Genomic DNA, 21,662 nt, shown 5'->3' on the forward strand with positions numbered 1-21,662 from the left:
TCCAGTACAATCCCCCGACTGAAGATACTGTGATTCTAGTAATAAGCATTAACAATTACATTACTTTTAGTATCCCAATATATTTGATATGAAATATAAATATAAATATCGACCCTATTGTACATGCTTTAAAAAGTGCCTGAACCCCTAATCGTATCTATATTCATAAATTTCATCATATACCTGCGCATTTTATTCCGTCTCCTTCAAGGCCTTCTGGGCATTCTCCGCAAGTAAAGCCTACCCCTGTATAACCAGTACCCGCCGCCTCATCAAAGCATAAGACATTGGGGTAGCAAGGGTCGTCTTGGCAGCCATCGTAGTCCTCCTCGCAAAAATCTCCAGTCCAGCCGTTGATACACTTGCACGGCACAACCTTTTTTATGTAAATTAATGAACTGACGTATAACTACCTCATCGTATAATGTATGAGTGTTGAAGTAAGATCCATTGACTAATCTTATGATAAATATTTCATTGTTTTAATGCTAATAGAAACACTTTCCCTTCTTCTTCTACTACTACGGTAAAAGGCAATTGATCCAAGCACCATGACCCGGAGGATAAGTCTAAATGTCACTTTTGGTTTATTTCATTGGAAAAAAGTTTTCTTTATGTTTCATTCTGAGAGCTCTTGAAAACAAACAACTGGGCCGTAAAATTGTGCTGTGGCATTAGATACGGTATAGTTATCAGTCAGCCAGCCATTCCCGTACAAACATATATTTTTTTAAACTTGAATGTGTCGTTTACAGAAAAAAGATGACTGAAGTCGACTTACTTTAAAATTGTCGTTGGTCACATCACTACCGTTTGTGCTTCCCATGAAGTCACACTCGCCATCATTCAGGCATTCACAAAGGCGAACTTCAACAACGAAAGTGGTCGATGCTCCCTTGTCGTCTGACGCGACGTAAGCCACTCTAACCTGGCCTTTGTCTGTAGGTTCCCATTCAAAGCGTCCGTAACCTGTACAGGGCTCGTCTGCAAATAAAAAATGAAATGTAAAATATTCGCTGGCACTTCAACATGTAAATCAACAATTAGGGTTTTCGATATTCGTACGTAACTAGTTTACATTCGGGTATTTCGGTGGTACAGTTGGATTCTAAAAGTTGCTTCAAAAATATACTTCGTTTGCATTGAAGGGAAGTTACCGTTGCGGTCGAGAGCAGACCGACAGTGACAATGATTTGAGATTTTCACAAAATGGGACAGATTCACAACAATGAAACTGTCTGAGGCTTGGGTCCTATCGGTCCTTTTGGCAACTTTAGAACCTGGTTGTATTGCCTCCCTGACAGTTTACCTGGCTGAGCTTCTCTGGGTCGAGAGACGTGATTGATCTACTTGTTCTCATGGCTGCTAGTAGTCAGACCGTGAGCCAGTACTCATCCAAATGCTCTTTCATTTTGTATCAGCAAATTGAGCTACTTGAAGCGTTGTATAGAAATATTGTTTTGTAAAATTAAATACAGTAAGAACATAAACAGAGGCTGCTATTGTATGTGTAATCCGTGCTGAGGAGATTAAAAATCGAAGCCTCCATTTTTCAGCAGCTCACAAAAAACGTGCGTTTCGAGTAGTCACCAATTTTCTTCTTTGATGGGAAATGATCTTACATGAAGATCGCGAGCTAGAGAAAAATCACGGAAAGGAATCGACAAACACAAGATATATACTTAACGCTTTCTTCTCCAGACTGCATAAAGTTGCTTGATAAATTTCACTGTACATAAAAGATTATAGCCGAGACCTACGTAAACAATTTGAGCGCAGCGAACGAAATACTAACCTTCAGCCGTTAGAATTGATCCATTGGGTACATCTTCCTGCAGACTGTATGTGACCTCGTCGTCATTGGGATCAGTTGCATAAACGCACTCCACAACGTGCTCACCAACGGTAGCATTTATGACCGAGTTGGCGGTTATATTCGGTGGAAAGTTGGCTGTTGAAAAGTATCAAACAAATATGATGGTTACATATACAGCCGCAGGTGAGAGTCACGATGATCAAAAATAATTACTGTAAACCCCCTACAGTTATTAACCAGCAGTTATAGGTGTGGTGAGGAGAAAATAGTGTTCGAGCAGCTAACGCTGTGTGTCTGGCTATGATCTGAGACCTAAGCCTTCGGCTTGGGCATCGTTAATATAAATATCATGACCCTGCACTTTTTAGAGCAATCAAATGTGACTTTAAACAAAGGTACATAAAAAGAAATGAACTTTGGTGATTGTACAATAAATTATTCCTGAGAGGTGGCTTCTCACTCCAAAGATGTTTATATTTGTAGCTGCAGGGTGTAGATTAAGTAAGATTATCTTGAAACAGAAACTCTGTACGATACGACTGTGAAATACAGCAACCGCTGTCTTACCAAGATCATTGGCATCCTGTTGAAAGTTTGTTGAAGTCGCAAGAGTTGCCTCCCCGATAGCCGGGTCACCCGTTGCCATGACATCATACATGCAGTCCCGGTCCGATCCACAAGTCTCCATGGCCAGCTCTTCGTATTCGTTGTTTTCAGTTTCATCGATGAATAATGGTACAAAATCCAAGTCGTTGTAGTCGTCCCAAGATTCCCCATCTTCATATGTGAACAACGATTCATCTGAACTAACGCGCCCTGAAATGTTCAAGCAATCGTTGCACTTTAAAGTTTGAAAAAAATCATCAGTAATTTTTTTCCGGGAAGAAGGGGGGTGCGAATAATTGAGAGGGCAAGGTAAAATAATGTAAAAAATGAAAATTATTATAATATTCATTTCTAGAACTCAGTATTTGTTAAATGTATAAAAAATATCGATTTTTAAAATACCTTTACGTGAAAAAGATCTTCAGCAAAAACTTTACATACACTTTTTTCCCTGGTCAATTATCGTCATCTTTGATAAAGTTAAAATCTTATGAATTGCGACAACGTAATTCTGAAGATATGGACAACTTTCTAGCATGGTGGGTCACGTTGGACACGAATTCATTTTCATGATTTATCATCCAAGTTTTCAATGCTTAAATAAGTGTTAATGTCGTGACCCAACATGTTTTGACGTACCTTCAAGCTTGGCGACACAGCGTTGCAAATACTCTATAGTCTTAAATATAACAGTGAATACGTAGTTTGACAGTTTAGTGACAATTTTCAGCTATGTAATAAGACAACACTGACAAGATTTAACTTACATGTTTCTCCGAATTCGAAGTATTCACGCTCGGTATCGGGGCTATCTAGGGTTCCGTCGCGACGCAGAAAGTCATTGCTAGGATCGTCATCCCACACACCTGTAACGAAGCGTTATACCATAGTCACATTCACATTTGGCTCGAATACGTTTTCTGGCAGAGACAAAAAGAGTTCTGCCTTTGTGAATGGTTTTCCACTTCTGCCACGTAACCAGGAAACACTATGATCAGCCACAGTCCCTCTATAGAGGGACTGTGGATCAGCTGTGACTGACATGTTTAATCGAGTTCAAAGTAGTTAGGTTCTGTGTGGAGCTTCCACTGAACAGCGAACTCTGAATTTTTGTATCTTTCTTCCAAGGATGTTGATGTGCCATGTCAACAGCATATCAACTCAACACTAATCAGTACCATTCAAAGTAAATAACGAGTCACAAGAAAAGAACAGAGAACGACAATAACTGTTACATTAGGGTCATCTTCAACAACTGTCAAGAAGCAGAATCGCCTTGCAGCTCGCAATCTCGCAACAATCTGTCTGCCCCTGTGGATGTCAATAACGTAAAAAAGTCCGTATGGGTTGACTATCTGCACATTTTTCAATCGAGGGCTTTTGTATGACGTTCCGTCAAGCTACATATGATGTACATACCATTTTGAAAGGAATGAATTCATGTATGTATGTATGTATGTATGTATGTATGTATGTATGTATGTATGTATGTATGTATGTATGTATGTATGTATGTATGTATGTATGTATGTATGTATGTATGTATGTATGTATGTATGTATGTATGTATGTATGTATGTATGTATGTATGTATGTACGTACGTACGTACGTACGTACGTATGCATGCATGCATGCATGCATGCATGCATGCATGTATGTATGTATGTATGTATGTATGTATTGAAAAGTGTTAACAAAACCTCACCAAAGAGTCCAACTGTTTCTCCCTTTAAGCTATCCGGTGCGCTGAATATGACATCCAGCATTCTTTCAACAACACCAACGGAGATAGATATCCCTGACGAAAACGCAGCCACAGTTCTATTACGTTCAACCGTACCGTTCACCACTTCTGGCTTTGATGACAATTTGAGGTCAGTGGCATTGTAGGCGATAGGATCTGTCAAGATGATGTATAAATGATGAAAACGAAGACACAAATTAGCAATTGTGATGGAAGGAATGAATTCAAGGCAAATACCTTTAGACTTTCAATTTACTTAAAATTTCATCATATCGTTCGGATGCTATCAGTGTATAGATTGACGTGTAGAATACCACTGCATACCAATGGATTAAGACACGTAGAAAATACGAACCTTCGGTAAGCAAATCCTTGTCAAAGTATTCACCATCAAGAAGTATAGAATAGTCTAATCTGTCTTCGGTTAATGTCAACTGGATCTATAAACAAATAAATAGTAAACTTGAGTGAGTTTGCACGAATTTGCACGATGATTGGCTCATGTCCTTAGACCCTATTGTGCACTTTGCAGAAATAAAAAAAAAAAGAGCTTACTTCAAAGCCCAAAGTTGAAAGCGAGGCTCTACTGTTGTCTCTGTTTCATAATCACACAGTGGCCGGTAGAGGACTGTTCAAAGATGAAGGCCATGCTTCGTAAAGATAACAAGATAGTACATTATTACAGAAATGCAACCCCTATATTTCAGTTTTTAGGAGACTCAAATATTTTGAAACTTTGACAATTCTTCATTACGTGCTGTGACAATACTCTCGAAATTGGAACGAGAACAGCACATCCACAGTTTAGTGGCTATCAATTCCATGTACATCGGTCAGGTAATCGAAATTATTAAAATATTGAAGGGCATGTCAAAAAACAGCATTCATCATGAGAAAAATCGTTCACATATAGAAATGACCATGCAAAAAGTAGCAAAACATTTTTAAACGTATTTTGTGCTTATAACTGCAGGTAAATTAATCGCAAATATGTAGCTCGAGGTCACAATGTGTATTTAGGACTGCTGTACCCATAACACATGAGAGCGAGGGCAAGATCACGATTTATTGCCTGCCCAAGAGATGGTGGGCAGGCAAAAAATCGTGATCTTGCCCTAGCTCTCATGTGTTATTATTTTTATTACACCGAACAAACTTCTTCGAGTACAGTTCGCCTTTCTGCATGAGTCCGGACCTCAGCGTAAAATGTTGTCAGTGCCAAGTCTAAGGTTGCCGCTGAAAGTTTGCCGATCTCCTCGGTGGCGTATCCAAATTTGTTGCTTGCATAGTCGCTGAACACAGAAATTGCATTCCTTGTTGCTATTTTCGTTCGTTTGCTGTTTACTTGCATAAAAATATCGTCTAACTGTGCCGGTGACAGCTCTGCATGACGTTTCGCAGCCATAGTTGCCGACTGCAAGTAGGCCTACAAGCGAACGACAATTTGTTACGCGCAGAAAGGTTGCGCAGTAAGTAAACTGACGTCATCCATGTAATATCAAATGCAGAGGGCATCATCAAGTTCGCAGAGGGCATCATCACGTTCTTTTACATGTCACGTGAGTTGTGTTTAACCAATGGCAGTGCACGCTGAATGAGTGAGGTGTAATAATGAAATAATAACACATGACAGGGAGGGCAATATCACGATTTGTGGCTTGCCAAAGGGATGGTAATCCTGACCGAAATACTGACGATGCCCGAGTCGCAGGCAAAAGTATCATAAATATTTCCGTCAGGATCGATATCAGTACCACCAGTACAGCGAGGCGTAATAATGAACAATGTTATAAATAGTGAGAATATGAACAGTATAAAATTACCGTTGTCGAGTTCCTTTGTTGAGCTGCAAATGCTGTGAATATCGTCGCGTTCGCTAATTCTTCCCCGCCGTTTACTTGTGGTCTACCCGTGCGTCCTTGCAACTGGAAGAATTCGTCTGTCACGTTGACTAGGGTGTATTCGCCATGGCCATTGAAAGTGTAGTTTGCGCCATCTAAGGTAACAAGGTGAGGGTCCCCGTATGTCCAACCTAACACAATGAGAAACACGAAACGACATCTTGTAGACATTGTCACTACATGCCACAGAAATTAAAGACAAACGAAGGAATTTAACTTACCTGTTTTAGGTGGAATGTAGCCTGCACATCTACCAGCTGGTCTTTTTTCTTCATATTTTTCACAGAAGGAACTGTCTCCCGATAACTCACAACATAAATACCTCGGAGTGACATCATTCTCTGTAGATGTACAAGTTATTGAGATATTTCTTATCTTTCGGGCGATATATATATATATTTATAAACAGTCACTCACACGAATACACAGATAATTATCATATAGTGTGTTATTTTAAGCAATAAACCACACTTAACGGTGTGCGACGAGATTTTGAGCAATTCACGACATTTGATATATGCACTCGCCTTCGCTTGCGCATACGGTACATGGATAGAATTGGTCCAAAACGACTGGGTACCTGATGCCAAAGTGATTTATTGCTATTATATCATGGTAGTATATTCCACTATTGTGAAACATTAAAAAGGGATTTACTGTTACGGAAAATTCCCTTAACCCTGCCACATTCTGTGTTACGAATATAGCTCTGATATCTTCACGTCTGGACAAAATCAGATCGCTGAACTCACGCCACCAAGATACCGGTATGTTACAATATTCCTCATTAAAATCGAAGGGCCGAATATAAATATGGTGGCAAATAACAAAAGATGTCACCTAAATTCGCATCAGTTTCGACCGCATATTGCATAATATTTAAGTCAGTGTCCATGGACATTACCTATCCAATCACAGTAGGCTTCCCAGTCAAATCGATACCACCTTCCATACGTTGTCAAAAACTGATGCCGTTCGATGAAACTACTGGCCCACGTTGTGCCGTATCCTTCGATCAACGAGTGGTCCGACCTGTAGCAGCATCGCTGTCCAGCTCCATGTTGGTTTGGAAAGGCTGTCTGCAGGCACAAAGCCGTATCTGAAAGGTGCATCGACAAGTAGAAGAAAAATATACAAATTTTTGTACAATATATGCTCGTGAGGCAAAGATCGTGATGATCCTACTCGCAATCACGGAGGATTTTAACCCTTTGAATGCTGTAATTTTTCCCACCAAAATTTTAGTGCAACATTTAACCAATTTTTATGAATTTTCTGTAATTTTTCTGATAATTTTGGACCAAACATATATCACATTTCATTGGCTACAGTTTTCATAAAAAGTTTGGCACAAATCTGAAAAACAATTTGACTGGATTATATTCTATAAAGGCAACAAAATTGACTTTGGCGCTCAAACGGTTAAAGACGATGGATGTATTTCCATCAGATTGCAAGACATTCAATATTCATTGTGCCATTCCGGGGGGGGGGGGAGTTTGCCATGCTGCAAGATAGCTAATATAGTTTAAGATTAATATTTGAATATTGAGACTGTGGCAAATTGCATTTGTAAGAGAAGGCAGCTTTCCATTAAATTTACTTTTATGTAACTATATCTGCTTCTTCTCAACTTATGTTTCTGTTTATGGCATTGATGCCATTACAATACATCACCGCATAAAATCGATATACTTGTCAACATCATCCGCAATTAAGTGATATTTTCAATACAACGCAAAAAGAACTGTTGTGCTTATTGGTCCAATACTTGTGGAAATATTGTGCACTTTGACTCACCTTCAAGGGCATTGAGTTGTTCTGCCAACTCGCTGTTCAAATTACAGTAGTCGGGAACCAATGGAGGCACATCACTGTCAGCACCATTCGCTCTTCCAAATGAGTTGTCACTCTTTCCTTGATTGAAGGCACAGGGACACAATCCCAGTCCATCACTCCAGTCGTCAGGATCCGGTTGTTGGTTGTACCAATTCAGACATCCTTGTTTGACATTGTAAGTTGACTCGTCGTTATTTTCTACGCGGAATATCCATCTTCCCTGGAGTTCCGTATTCCCCGTGTATTGATCCGGCCTGTAGCGTTCTTCTGGAGGGGTGGAGGAGGAGTGAACATTGTAAAGTTCTTCTTCTACGCCTCGGCCGCCATTGAAACCGATGATGGCATCTGATCTGCGAGTCTGGTAAGGCCATAACATTTCGTCTTCCTTGAAATTTGCGAGAACGAATCCATACCTCCCATCTGTAGCGAGAACTCCTTGGAAAGTGTTTGGCTGAAATAGTTATGCGATCATTGTCAAATTATTTAAGGTTGTGATGCGTCAAGAGTATTTAAATTGTTTCCATGACAATATTAGGCAGTGATGGTCAAAATTGGAATACAATAAGACGACGCGGAAGACAGGATGCTTTACCAAAATGTTCCACTCTCAAGTCCTCAATATCAAAGACTACCGTGGTCCTCTTGTGTGATTGATATCAATGTTTTCATGTTACTGAAAAAGCAATTCTGACTTTGCAAGTGGAAATCTATTTACCGTGTCTTTGGTGTATACAGCTGAGAAACAAGGCACGGACTCCCACGTGACAATCACGACCCAGTTAGCTGTGAATCCAGAGAAATCTTGCTCAGGGTCGACATACTGCGTGCGAATTCTGTCGTTGACCTCGTCGACGATAGCTTGCTTTTCTGGCGATAATGTGCCCGTCACGCCATCGTACACCTTAAAGATATCAACAAAGTACCTTTTATCATTGTACCTTATACCATCCGGAAAATTTTACTGGGTAATATCTTTTTAAGATTTAGATTAATATGAAGTTAATACACACGCTTTTAAACGGTCAGTTGATCATTAAACGTACTCCTAGCCTTTTAACTCTACAAATCTAACAGGTGCAAACATTTCGTCTCTAGCCACCCACGCAATATCGTCAAATTTAAAAGCGACTGAGCTAACGGTGAGGAGTTGCAGGTTGATAGAATGAATAACAGAATTCAGTTATATTTACACAGAAACTACACCATTATTCGGTCATTCTTGACGTGCAGGGAAGGGTTGTTCATGCTCAATCTCACCTGATAGAAGATTTCTCCAGTATCTTCTTCATGCAAATCAACATCATCCCAAAATACTGCCGCCATGGGAACATCCCTTGTCGTAGAGAAGCCTTCTGGGTAAGGGTTAGGATATGCATACTTGTCATCATTTTCATAGTTGAAAACAAACAAACCATTGTCTGTGAACTGTGTAAATAAATATAAGATAGTATTAGAAGTCCGATTTGCCACTGTAGTAATTGCACATATTTTATCTTTCAATCTTCTTTGTTGGACATACAAGTAGAATATAATAGCTCATTAGTACTTAACGTAAACTTGGCCCTAATTGCCTTCTATTACCTTGCAAGGTAATGAGGCTGCGTTCGCAGATAACGGTTACGTATTAAATCGTATTTTTTCAGAACCCCCACCCTCAGTAATCAAATATCCAAGTATGCAGGCTTTTGTCCACAAACAGAATATTTTGTGTTTCAGCATGCTGTAGGGAGACAACAATAAACTGTATTTGATATATTGCATAGAAATATTGAAAAAAAATATCAACAATTGCAGCTTCTGCCCTGTTACTAGGCTTACGTGTTTGTTTGTTTGTTTGTATTTACGAACGAGAACGCAGCCTTACATCCTGGTTGAGTAAAAGTGTTGTCAATATTTTAATTTGATTTTAGATATGTTAGCATGGATATTGATCAGCTACTGTATCTAACTGCTGCCGATCCCTATCTATCAGCATATGCCGGTTGATCTTTCAAGCGCCACGTTTATGAACCTGGGTAACTTAAATGTGTACGTTTTGAGGAAGACAGTGTCAGGCTGATGCTTTTGGTCTACAATCCTTGTGATGCCTTATCCAAGTCCATCGAACAACAACCCCACGAAAATGGATAAAGGAAGGTTAGTATCATTTTCAAATTGAATCCTAGCTTACATCACCACCATCGTGATAATAATAATAATATATGTAGTCGCAAACTGCCTCATACTTACATACAAGCTGTAGTAAAATTCTCCCCAGAATGGAAATCCAGCTGGTGGACGTAGAGTTGTTGATATAACATCATTCCATCCAAATCTGAAGTCGTGGGTCTCTCTCAATCTTGTATCTCCATTTTCATCACCGTACGCAAAAAGTATTATTTCTAGAAGGGCAGAAGAAAACAATGAGTACCGCGATGGCAAAAACAGCGCAACGCTGAATGATATAAGTTTACAAAACCTCAATTCGCAGAAGTACTCACCTTTACACGTTTCTCCATCACCTTCATATCCATCCAGACAAGTGCAATTGTAACTCCCAGGAACATTAGTACAATCTGCATATTCGCTGCATTGATGCGAGCCGTCAGTGCATTCATCGATATCTTTTGATCGAAATCAAAAATGAAGAATGAAAGGTGTAAGAGCTGTTCAGTACGAGTTCGTTTTTCAGATTTATCAAGTGGTTGACATCATCGGACTGCCAAAGGCATAAATTTCTACTAATGCATGAAAACATGCTGAAACATATGAGAAAGGAAGAAATAACTTTCTTTGTTGTTAAGCCATAAACCTTGAAGGTTAGTATATTTTCCACTCTGTCAGCATGCCTTAAAGTCAAAACTGAGACAAGTTACCTCTGGCGACAGCCTGGTTGAACGCGATATTTATATTTTTTTAAATATTACCGGTGCAGTTTTTTTCGTCAACGAGCTCATATCCTCGGTCGCAGTAACATCTGTAGCTCCCAATGTTGTTGATGCAGTTATGTTCACAGGCATCTGTCCCTGTCTCACACTCGTCAATATCTATGAATGATAAGCATATTTTTTGGTATCACAGTCTGTTTTTATTAAATATAGTTTAGGCTAAGACCAATCTGTGGATACCTACCAAACATGTCAGTCGAGTGCAACAAAATATAACACGATTGGAACTAATTTGGGATAATTTGATGGTAAAGTAATGTCGATTTCATCTACAAATGTAATCTCATCTGCTTTTCTTTTTACGTTACACTTGCTTTGATGAGTATTGCGATATTGCAACATTCAGCAACACGGCACCTAACACTTTTGAGAAATTTGAAAAATATGAAAATTAAATTATCAAAATTTAGTTCCAATCGTGTTATACTAAAAAATGACAATGCCTATAAAATACTACAAAGAGAAAGAAACTTTAATCCATGAAAACTAGTCAGAAAAGAACGGCAGTGACCAGATATTGTGAAATGGAGAAGGAAAAGTGGAAAAAGAGCCTACATAAAGTCGGTGAGATAAATACTTGGACGACAGTCTCCGACTAAAGTCTATCGTCATCCAACGCAATTAACGGTAGACTGGGTTAATGTGTTCATTCTATCCCTTTACAGCTCCATTCGCTTTAATATTGATGCGTTTGCCATCACTTTCCTTTCGTCAGTGAAAGATAATTTCTTATTCTATCCCAAAATGTCAAAATGCCTGGTGTTCAACATGTCAAGATAATATGTTAGTGTTAAATCCGTTGTTGTGGTTGACTTATCTAATTTATTCAAGACAATAACGTGTTTGTCAATAATAACCTGTGGCACATAATGTATCACGTTTCGACGGTTAATACTTTTATTTCAAAATTCGATATTTCGAGGAGCAGGGAAATAAACTAGTATGCTGCGACAAAAATTACGAAAAAAATATTGGATGTTACAGATACTGTCTCTTGAGGTGCCACAACAAGGGAAGGGATAAAAATTCAAATAGTATTCTAACCAATTGATTGGTCGTCTGCAACATTTCTGTTTCATTTGCGAGTAGAGAAATCTCAGTAGCATACATACTTGTCTTAATGTTTATTAAAATGTAAACTGTTGTTAAATTTATTGAGAACATTTTGCAACTTAACGTAGTATGCACCTCAATTGTAAGACTTAAACGTTTGCGCACACTTTCCTCCAGAAAATCTTTAACCACTCTCTTTAAAATCAAGAAAAAAATCAGGGGTCCCCGTGCAAAGTTTGACACCAGAGAAGTGGATTGCCGTTATTTTAAATTCAAAATGGCCGCCATCCCCGTGTTAACTCTACGGGAAAAAATACATATTCGATTTTCAAACAAATAAAACGGTGGAAATTTGGCTCACTACAAGAATTTTAAAATTGGGCCCATCCCAAACAAGTGGTAGACCACTTAAAGTATTGCAAAACATTGAATCACTGAGTCTCTGTCCCCGAAGCTCATTCTGTATGTACCGTAATTGCGAAGGCAAAGATAGTACAAATCGGATAGTCATTGACTTGCATGATTCACTCAAGAAAACTACACTTGGTCATGATAATTACACCTTGCCAATCACTATTCTGTCATTCAATAATTTCGACTCAAACATTGCTGTGATCTTGTGACTTACCATCGCAGAGATCTGTGTCATCATTCAATTCATAACCATCGCGACACTCACAAATGTAGCCATCTTGATTGACGGTCCTGTTCACATTGATGCAAGTGTGATCACAGACATTAAAATCCAAACACTCATCGATATCTGCAAAATGAGATCCAAATATAATTGCATTATGATTGCTAGATGCATGAAACTTAAGTAACAAATATAATTACTTTGTACTTGAAGTAATTTGCGTTATCATTTATAACGCTCTGCTTTTAGCATCAAGCATTGTAAATTTTCTACGAGGACATCTGTATACTTCTCTCTCTCTCTCTCTCTCTCTCTCTCTCTCTCTCTCTCTCTCTCTCCTCTCTCTCTCTCTCTCTATATATATATATATATATAATATATATATATATAATATATATATATTTATACATATATATAATATATATATATATATATATATATATATATATATATATATATATATATATTTATACATACAATAATTATTTAAAGCCGTTATGTGCACAACAACAGATTCCCATTGTCTTAATAGATACGCGCCAATATAATATTATGTTTCTTTAATAGCTATGGTTGGGTTAAGTTGACAATATTTACATTGCTTGCAACGATTATACAACCATATCCGAAAAAGTGAGCAAAGTGATTTTTATCTCGCCAACCTTCTTCACAGTGCGTCCCTGTCCAGCCATCCTCACATTCACATGTATATCTGTTAATGCCATCAACACAGGTCCCATACAAACAGGGATTAGAAGCACATTCGTCGATATCTAGGAAGGGTAAAGAAACAAGCTGCCATTTTAGAATAGAAAGTCGGTACAATCATTTGTGAGATATAATTCATCACCTGAACTTTTATATGAGGGTGCTGAAAAACATAGCTGTTTGACGTGTTGAAATGACATGCACGTGTCGTGCTTAAATTACGTACGTATTTTTTTTGATTAGCACAAAATGTAAAGTACAGTTGTATAACGTTTGTCGCTATACTGAGCTTCCGAGGGCCCCGTATATTCCAATTTTCACTGAATGGAGCCGTAAAAAGTATTCAACGAGCTCTCTGAATTTAACCAAAGAAGACCAAATCGATTATCGATGTGCCTTTGTAGACGTATTGTATTATCTTTTTTGTTATAGCATCTTACTGTCATCACAATTGGTTCCTGTCCATCCTGGATCACAAGTGCATTTGTATTCATCGATAAGGTCTTCACAGTCACCATTTACACACGGATTTGATGCACACTCATCAATATCTGCAATGTAAATACGTGCATAGATAAGTTCATCTTCTATTGAATAGAATAACCACTACACTGTCAGAGAGAATTATTTTTTAATTTAATACTCATTTTTTATGATCGCTTTTGCCATTGGCAAATAATGGGCAGAGATTTGACCACTGTCATTCACTAGTACAAGATACAATTTTACCCGTGACAAATTTCAATCAAATAAAAAAGGAAACAAAAAAATACTAAATCACTAAACAGAGATATGTGACGACCCGTTACTGGTCGGCACAATCTCTGCTGGCCGAGCAACGGCCTCTGTTTTATCTCGTCTGTGTTATGATGCGCTCCCAGTTACGTTGGTCATTTCTATATGATTTGATATCGCATTGTGGAGTGAATTTTAGAGATATTTCAGGTAAATGTTAGGGTTAAAAAAGTCAAAATAACAAAAAACCTGGAAATTGGAGTCTCCTTAGCACATAAAGAACTAACCTGTTTCGCAGTTCACGCCAGTAAATCCAGGTTCACATATACATTCGTACGCGTTGACCCTGTCTTCACAAGTTCCGTTGACACACGGGTTAGATTCACATTCGTCTATATCTGTGTAAAATACAAGAAAGCATATACATTAGGAAGTTTCTTAATGTTTGTTTGTAATTAAGAATATATTAAAGATCGATACTCATGAGAACCTATAGTCTTCCTGCTTCCACACATTGTAGCAAAACCATGTAGGTATTTAACTCATTTTGCCTCGTGTCTTCAGTATCTTTTCATTACAGTAACTGATCGACAATCATTAGGAAACGTAAAATATATGTCGATGGAAATAAGAATTTTCCATGATAACAATGTAAATACATTCTCTGCTCCTGTATTGTTAAATTCTTCACAAATATCTTTTTCATATGGGCGTAACGAAATTATGAGAGTTTAAACAATTCAAGGCGTTACCTATACAGCTATAGCCATCAGGGTCCAGTAGATATCCAGCGTTACAAGCACAGGTATAGCTTCCTTCCGTGTTTTGACATCGCTGTTCGCAGTTATCTTCACCACACGTCTGTCGCAGACATTCATTACAGTCTGGAAAAATACAACAAGTAAATGCCTATTGGAATATTCACAAGGGTCTGTGCCATTAAGTTGCAAATTCATAGTGTAAGAGTTTCCTCTTGTATAATATTTTGATACGTCGCCATTAAAATTGCCATCTTAATAAGTTACGTCACAATGACACACAATTTGGATCGATAACGGCGATATCTACGAAATGAATCGACCCAGACTTTCTTACATTAAACACATATCGTAATTACAGAGCTTGGATTTTCTAAGTGGTACAAATATTTGATTGGTAGACAAACATGTGTCCATTTAGCAATCTTCGATCACACAAACAAGCAGTAATTTTAAAGAACTGCCTTCCTGGTTTGAACAAATTATTTTAAGCTTGTCAGTGTTGAATTGCGTACATCACTATTGTCTTTTTGCAGTTGGCATTTCCAACCAAAATAACACTATAAATATTAACGGTTGTAAACGTAAATATGTCAGTAATATTAAGCATAAATACAGTAAACCGGTATTTACTTAGCTTAAGACATTATTGCAAACTCTGTAAAAATTAATGCTTCATTTACGTTCTAGCAGCTGGCATAAATCATTGTACATCTACATCCCATGATCCTAAGTGCCATCTCATGATTTACATTTACTTTAATCATAAAATAATTCCGGACATTCATTGTATGCTAGATAACTGACTAACATGCATTGTTATATATAATACGCACATCGGAAAAAATTATCCTAAAATAGCCCACCGTGAAAGAAATTATATGACGTTAATCTGAGCAACCAGAATTGGACATCGAAAACAATTGTCACGATACATATGATCACATTTGAATAAGTACAGCGTATTGTAACTAAGTATAGGCAGGCAGGTATGATATAAGCTCTCTTCAATGAACATGGATACTTCCAAAATTCGAGCCCTTCTATCTTATGGGATAAAACCAAAAAACAAATGGATTCCGCCGGGAAATTGAAAATGAATAGAGGAGGGTGATCGCAGAAAGACATCCCTAACATTTGAGATGCTATGATGTCAAACAAAAGCTAATGAAATAATGTGATTCTATTGATTAGTAATTCAATAACACACATAACTGCGGCCATTATTTAAAAAAATATCTAATAAAATGTTTGAAAAACAGTTACATACATGTATTAATATGTCCGATATATAGTGGCTTTGTCTTAATTTAAATGTGAACTAGATCAAGTTTGTATACGAAACTATATTTTGTCCTGCAAACAATAAGTTTGTTGACTTCGGAAAATGATGGCTTCTAAAAGCAATCGAACTATCACACAGAACCAAAATAACACATTAGGACAGGCTGGCGGACAGACAATGTGAAATGAGTCTTCGCAAGGAAACATTGAATGAGGCCTAAGCCACACATGTGATAAAATGAGTACTACCTTGACAACTGCCATCAAGCGTTTGTTCATAGCCCCTATCACACTGACATTTCTGTTCATTCTGTTCATCGAGGTAGCATACTCCATTCTCGCATATTCGCTGACAGGGATTTTCAGCTATTAAAGTAAAGTAAAGAAAATTTTCAATTTATTGTCTATCAATGTCAAAAAGGAATCTTTTATCAACTTAACAAATATATTCAAAAATATTCACTATATCACCCATCAAATAGCAAAACCCAAGCAACCGAAGAAGATATGAATAATTGGTGACTGAACTGGAACTACAAGTTCAATACTTTGCAGAGACTTAATTAAGCCTAAAATCCGAATCTCGTCTGAATGTTTAAACATATTTTGCTCGTACAATCGGTATGACCGGATATATATATATATATATATATATATATATATATATATATATAATAATATATATATATATATATATATATATTATATATATATATATATATATATATATCACATAAATGTAAATAAATCCTATTTACGTTCGCAAGACTTGCCATCCTCCTGCAACACGAATCCAGGTTCACAGTAACAAACGTAACTTCCTAACGTGTTATTGCACAATTGCTGACACTCATGCAATCCAAGGTCACATTCGTCGACATCTACATGGGGTAAAAAATTAAAGGGTTTTTACGTGAAAAGCATAAAAGTAGATAAAATAAACATTTTTAGTGAATAAATGATTAATTTTTCACACTAATAATACGTGATAAACGACTATTTACGGTTACTGATGGAAGGCCAAAATGTCAACCCAAAACCCAACTAAACGCCTATTAACTAACCCATTCAATCAATCACTAATGAAATAACGGTAAATCAAACGGCAAGCTCCTTCTCCTTGCTACGCAGTACCTGCATGTTTTTCTTGTGTAGCTGTTGGCAGTTTGTCTCTCTAAAGATGTATGTCCATCTAAGACTTCATCCAGTTGGACTTCATGCCTATCATGGTACTTTCACCTTTTCAAACTAAATGTATATGTTTATATCGAGTGTTCATGTCTTCACCTTTTGTGATTTAATTATATTTATTTATAACTGTAAATATTCCATTTAATCATTTGCATTGATTAAACTAACGATTATTCACTAAGTGTGAGTTTTGGTGGTCCAATTTTCAGATAGCCCATTCATTCCTTTCGCTGTGTAAAAACGCTGCTATGTATTTCGTTTCTCACCTTTACAATCGTCTTCTCCTTCCGGACAGATACACTCATAAGATCCTGCTGTGTTTTGACATGTTGCACCTCCGTAACAAGCGTCCAGGCCTTCCTCACATTCATCGATATCTTCACAGAAGGTGCCATTACCACGGTAACCACCGGGACATGTGCAAATATATGAGCCAATGGTATTTGTGCAAGTTGCAACTTCGTCGCAGTCATGCGTACCTTCTTGGCATTCATCGACATCTACATTGAAATATAAATGTGTGTTTTGTTTCATGAGAATGAAATTTACTATTACTTCAATGGTTTATTAGTATTGCTACTCTGGAATTCATAAATGCACAACATTAGCATACCATTTAATGTTTGCCATAACTGTATTAGGTTATATGTCAGGCCCACTTGACATTGGTGAGTTAAATGGAAATGACGCAATAACAACATTATGGTTACCGAGAAATGCTACGCATTTTGATATCATGGATAATTAGAATTACTCCAGCCTTTGCTTTCTATCAAGGCACGCATATATAATCATTTAGGGTTAAACATTTCACGGCGAGTGTCGATATGTGCGCTAAAAGTTACCGTTTTGCAGTGTAGCCAAACTACATTTGCAACTTGCAAATGAACAAAGCAAACAAACAAAATTGTTGCTGTTTTCCACTCACGACGATGTTGTTGACACCAAAATTAGAAGGGCTTCAAGGAACAAGGAGATTTTGGGTTGAGATATACCGGAATAGTAAACAAAATCTTGTAACAATTATATCCAATGGTTGTACCAGCGCAGTTCGTGTCATTTTTAGTTTACGATATAGCAAACATTGTACGATTCGCGCAGCATAGTTTACCACCGGCAGTGGCATTTCAGGAATGGCTTGGTACGATGCTGTTCAACAAAATGTCCAAATGCTCCTTTGCAAGAATATAAGAATAAATCATTAATCCTTCCATTGAGATATATGGAAGATCATTTTACAAAACATCCCTTATTTACAATATTTGGTTGAGCAAAAACATTGATACCCATAACTTGTGGACCCCTGGGTTAAAACCACCAATTACACAACTAGAACAAACCAACCGGAGTGGTATATTTTGGGGAGAAAGGGTCATGTCCAACTATCAAAAACCGGATCTACATTTTAAATCCCCTTGTTTAACAAATTCTTAACATTTTTGTGAGTTTAGATTTAAGGATAATTATGTATTCAAAGTCTATTTTATTATGGGTCTGTTTTCTGGAAAAGCACGACTATGGAGCTTTTTTACCATGATTCAAATTACGTGCACAACTTCCTGTACTATTTTTATCGGTTTTGTAAAAAATCGCGCGAGTTATGGCGAAAATAGCTTTTCCGATATGTCGAAATCATCCTCGGTGAATTTCCCCTATGAGTTAGTATTTTTGACCATTTTCAATTTTAAGCTTATTTGCATAACTTGGGCAATGCAATTTCATTTGAAGAAATCCCATCTATCATCCACAGACCAAATACCAAGCTAAAAAGTGCAGCGGTTGGCGAGGTTTTTTTTATGTTGACGGACATACTATATGTACGTAAGTATACATACGTACGTACGTAATACGTACGTACGTACATACATACATACATACATACATACATACATACATACATACATACATACATACATACATACATACAGACAGACAGACAGACAGACAGACAGACAGACAGACAGACAGACAGACAGACAGACAGACAGACGTCACCGACTTCAGCTTATACGATAACCTCACGTTGGTATACCAAATGTGAGCTCACAACCCAAATGTTTCGGAAACTCACCAGTTGCCTTCTTCAGGTTGACAGCTTTAAATGACTGCAAAAAAGTGTAAAATTAGCATATTGTGTGAACCCAGTGTTTTTCTAGAGTATCAAACAAAGCTTTTAATGATAGTGTACTCACCATTACCGCAGGTACTTCCCTGCCAGTTTGGAGGGCAGAAACATTTTGCTGGTTCAACACCACACTGGTAGCATTCACCTCCATTCTGACACGCTGGGTCGCATGTACCTATTGATAGGAAACAAAAGTATTCCGCCTTAAATGTCTCTGTCAGAGTAAGATCTCGAGAGGTCCACACTCACTCAGAGAAGGTCTTCTCTGTTTGTCAAATTCCCTAATCGTTTCCTTTTAGTTTTTGTATTCCAGGATGATACCTATGATGTCAAGAGCACAAATTATCAACTGCAATTCTTTTTCACTTTGACGTCACACAATACATGTATAAAGTAAGCAACATTCATCGCACTGCTTATATATTTCTAATAATAAGTCATATTACTCATCATGTGTGGTAAAAGAAAAAAAAATCTTTCGACAAAATTTGCAGGAACTTCTTCCTGTGAGTAATATGACGTCAAAGCAACTTCAATATTCCAAATTATGCAAGGTAATAAATTACCAGGTCCTTCAGTATGATATGTAAAAATAAAATATTTACAAGGTAATAAAGGACCATCTTGACAGATAGGTCACCAACACAATATAAAAAAAACATACAGGATAATCTTCAATCATATAATATGTCATCCCATGATTGGGGTCAATCATGTGAATTGAGGATTTGATACACTGTGAGTATGCTTGTCAATTCATTTTTTCTCAAGCTGTCATGGCGGCCCAGCGAGTAAACCACCATCGGACCAGATGCATTTCAACCTACAAGTGGCAAGTTTAATCACAAGATTGACCTAAAGTGCTCCTGTGCATCATACGGAAAATGGCAGTTTTCCAAAAATGAGAAAATTTGCCATCACAATTTATTCATGCAACGTTTATAACTATGTTTAAATCTCTCTCTATGATATTAGAATAATGCAAACGATTGAATAGTGTCTGTAGACATGGGAACTTACGGCCTCTGTTTGGTAATCGATGGAGTTATCAGGAATAGCAAAAGCTTTTGCGATTGGTAATTTCACTGGCTGCGTGCTTTTAATGACTTTCCTATAAAGCCAACTAATGTATCATTTGTTGTAGAACAGAGGTGGGATAAACTCCGGAACAACAACAAAGATCTGCAAATTTATGACTACTTTGTAGCATTCCTTCTCAGATACAAGTATTTGTACATGATACAGTCCTCACTTGTAATTAAAAAGATCTAACAGGGTGCCTACGACCAATACCTTTTGAGTCCATTTTTTAGTTACTGGAAGAATCACAATCCAGACTGAGACCTCAACTCACGTTTCCAAAGGTAAAAGCTTAATAAATGACTGAAATTAGTCTAGACATCTTGGGGCATAGGTTGATATATGGCCGACTAAATAGAATTCTTTAAATATGCAAATGAGCAAATTACAATGTGTCACTCTACTTAATCTACTGAAGTTTAACCAACTTCAGTACGTTCAGTTTGACATGTGGCGTATTTATAGAGTCAGTAATGATGTAATGAGCCCATACTATTAGTTAATAGCATATGATATTCATCAAACTGTCAGCATATTAATGTAAGTATAAGCGATGTACTTCAGAAGTCTCATTCAATTCAACTAAATTCAGTTTTAATATATTTTATGGCCAATGAACAGCAATTCACTAAACATGCAAATGACCTAATAATTGGGTTGCCCTGCTCATTAAACGTACAGCATACGTAGACCTTTGTATGATCAATGAATATCGGATGTTAAGCAAAATCAGTGCATTTAGTATTAAAATATGGTCTGATGAGAGAAATTCATTAAATATACAAACGTGGTTATAATCAGAATGCCATGCTTATTGTACACACTGCATAAGTAGATCTTAGTATTATCAGTGGTTTGATCAAAATGAAAGTATTCGAGATTGATATATGGCTTAAATACAAAAATTCATCAATATGCAAATTAGATATTAATCAGACTTTCTTGCTCATCAAACTTACAGAATAGGCTGGCCTAAGTACGACTGATAAATAGCATAGGTTTAGTAGAAATCGATGCTTTTAGGAATAATATCTGGCCTAATTCCAAAACTCATTTAATATGCAAATGAGCTAATAATCAGAGTGTTGTGCTAATTAAACTTATATCATAAGTTGGCCTAAGTATGATCAAATAACAGCAGAGGTTTTGTTAAAACAGTGCCTTCAGTATTTCATTTAATATATAGCCTAACTAGAGAAATGCATTAAGTATGTAAATGAGCAAATGATCAGAATGTCACACTTAATAATCTTTCCG

General features: G+C 37.2%; 1 protein-coding gene across 1 annotated transcript in view; it reads right to left on the minus strand.

Annotated features, from left to right (window-relative positions):
• Nucleotides 1-21,662, minus strand: part of LOC139116914 (fibrillin-2-like) — a 62,052-nt gene that overhangs the window by 38,620 nt on the left and 1,770 nt on the right. The window contains exons 5-29 of the mRNA XM_070679641.1: nucleotides 19,393-19,500; nucleotides 17,467-17,700; nucleotides 16,768-16,890; nucleotides 16,259-16,375; nucleotides 14,720-14,851; nucleotides 14,255-14,365; nucleotides 13,673-13,783; nucleotides 13,187-13,297; nucleotides 12,516-12,650; nucleotides 10,814-10,933; nucleotides 10,388-10,510; nucleotides 10,137-10,288; nucleotides 9,165-9,332; nucleotides 8,623-8,808; nucleotides 7,869-8,358; nucleotides 6,973-7,167; nucleotides 6,290-6,409; nucleotides 5,991-6,199; nucleotides 4,523-4,607; nucleotides 4,129-4,323; nucleotides 3,190-3,288; nucleotides 2,384-2,632; nucleotides 1,796-1,951; nucleotides 782-984; nucleotides 184-376 (exon numbers count right to left, since the gene is read on the minus strand). Of these exons, the coding sequence (XP_070535742.1) occupies nucleotides 184-376; nucleotides 782-984; nucleotides 1,796-1,951; nucleotides 2,384-2,632; nucleotides 3,190-3,288; nucleotides 4,129-4,323; nucleotides 4,523-4,607; nucleotides 5,991-6,199; nucleotides 6,290-6,409; nucleotides 6,973-7,167; nucleotides 7,869-8,358; nucleotides 8,623-8,808; nucleotides 9,165-9,332; nucleotides 10,137-10,288; nucleotides 10,388-10,510; nucleotides 10,814-10,933; nucleotides 12,516-12,650; nucleotides 13,187-13,297; nucleotides 13,673-13,783; nucleotides 14,255-14,365; nucleotides 14,720-14,851; nucleotides 16,259-16,375; nucleotides 16,768-16,890; nucleotides 17,467-17,700; nucleotides 19,393-19,500 (4,125 nt within the window). The remainder of the gene's footprint in view (nucleotides 1-183; nucleotides 377-781; nucleotides 985-1,795; nucleotides 1,952-2,383; nucleotides 2,633-3,189; nucleotides 3,289-4,128; nucleotides 4,324-4,522; nucleotides 4,608-5,990; nucleotides 6,200-6,289; nucleotides 6,410-6,972; nucleotides 7,168-7,868; nucleotides 8,359-8,622; nucleotides 8,809-9,164; nucleotides 9,333-10,136; nucleotides 10,289-10,387; nucleotides 10,511-10,813; nucleotides 10,934-12,515; nucleotides 12,651-13,186; nucleotides 13,298-13,672; nucleotides 13,784-14,254; nucleotides 14,366-14,719; nucleotides 14,852-16,258; nucleotides 16,376-16,767; nucleotides 16,891-17,466; nucleotides 17,701-19,392; nucleotides 19,501-21,662) is intronic.

Source organism: Ptychodera flava, chromosome 18 (genome assembly GCF_041260155.1).
Source record: "Ptychodera flava strain L36383 chromosome 18, AS_Pfla_20210202, whole genome shotgun sequence".
Lineage (NCBI taxonomy): Eukaryota > Metazoa > Hemichordata > Enteropneusta > Ptychoderidae > Ptychodera > Ptychodera flava.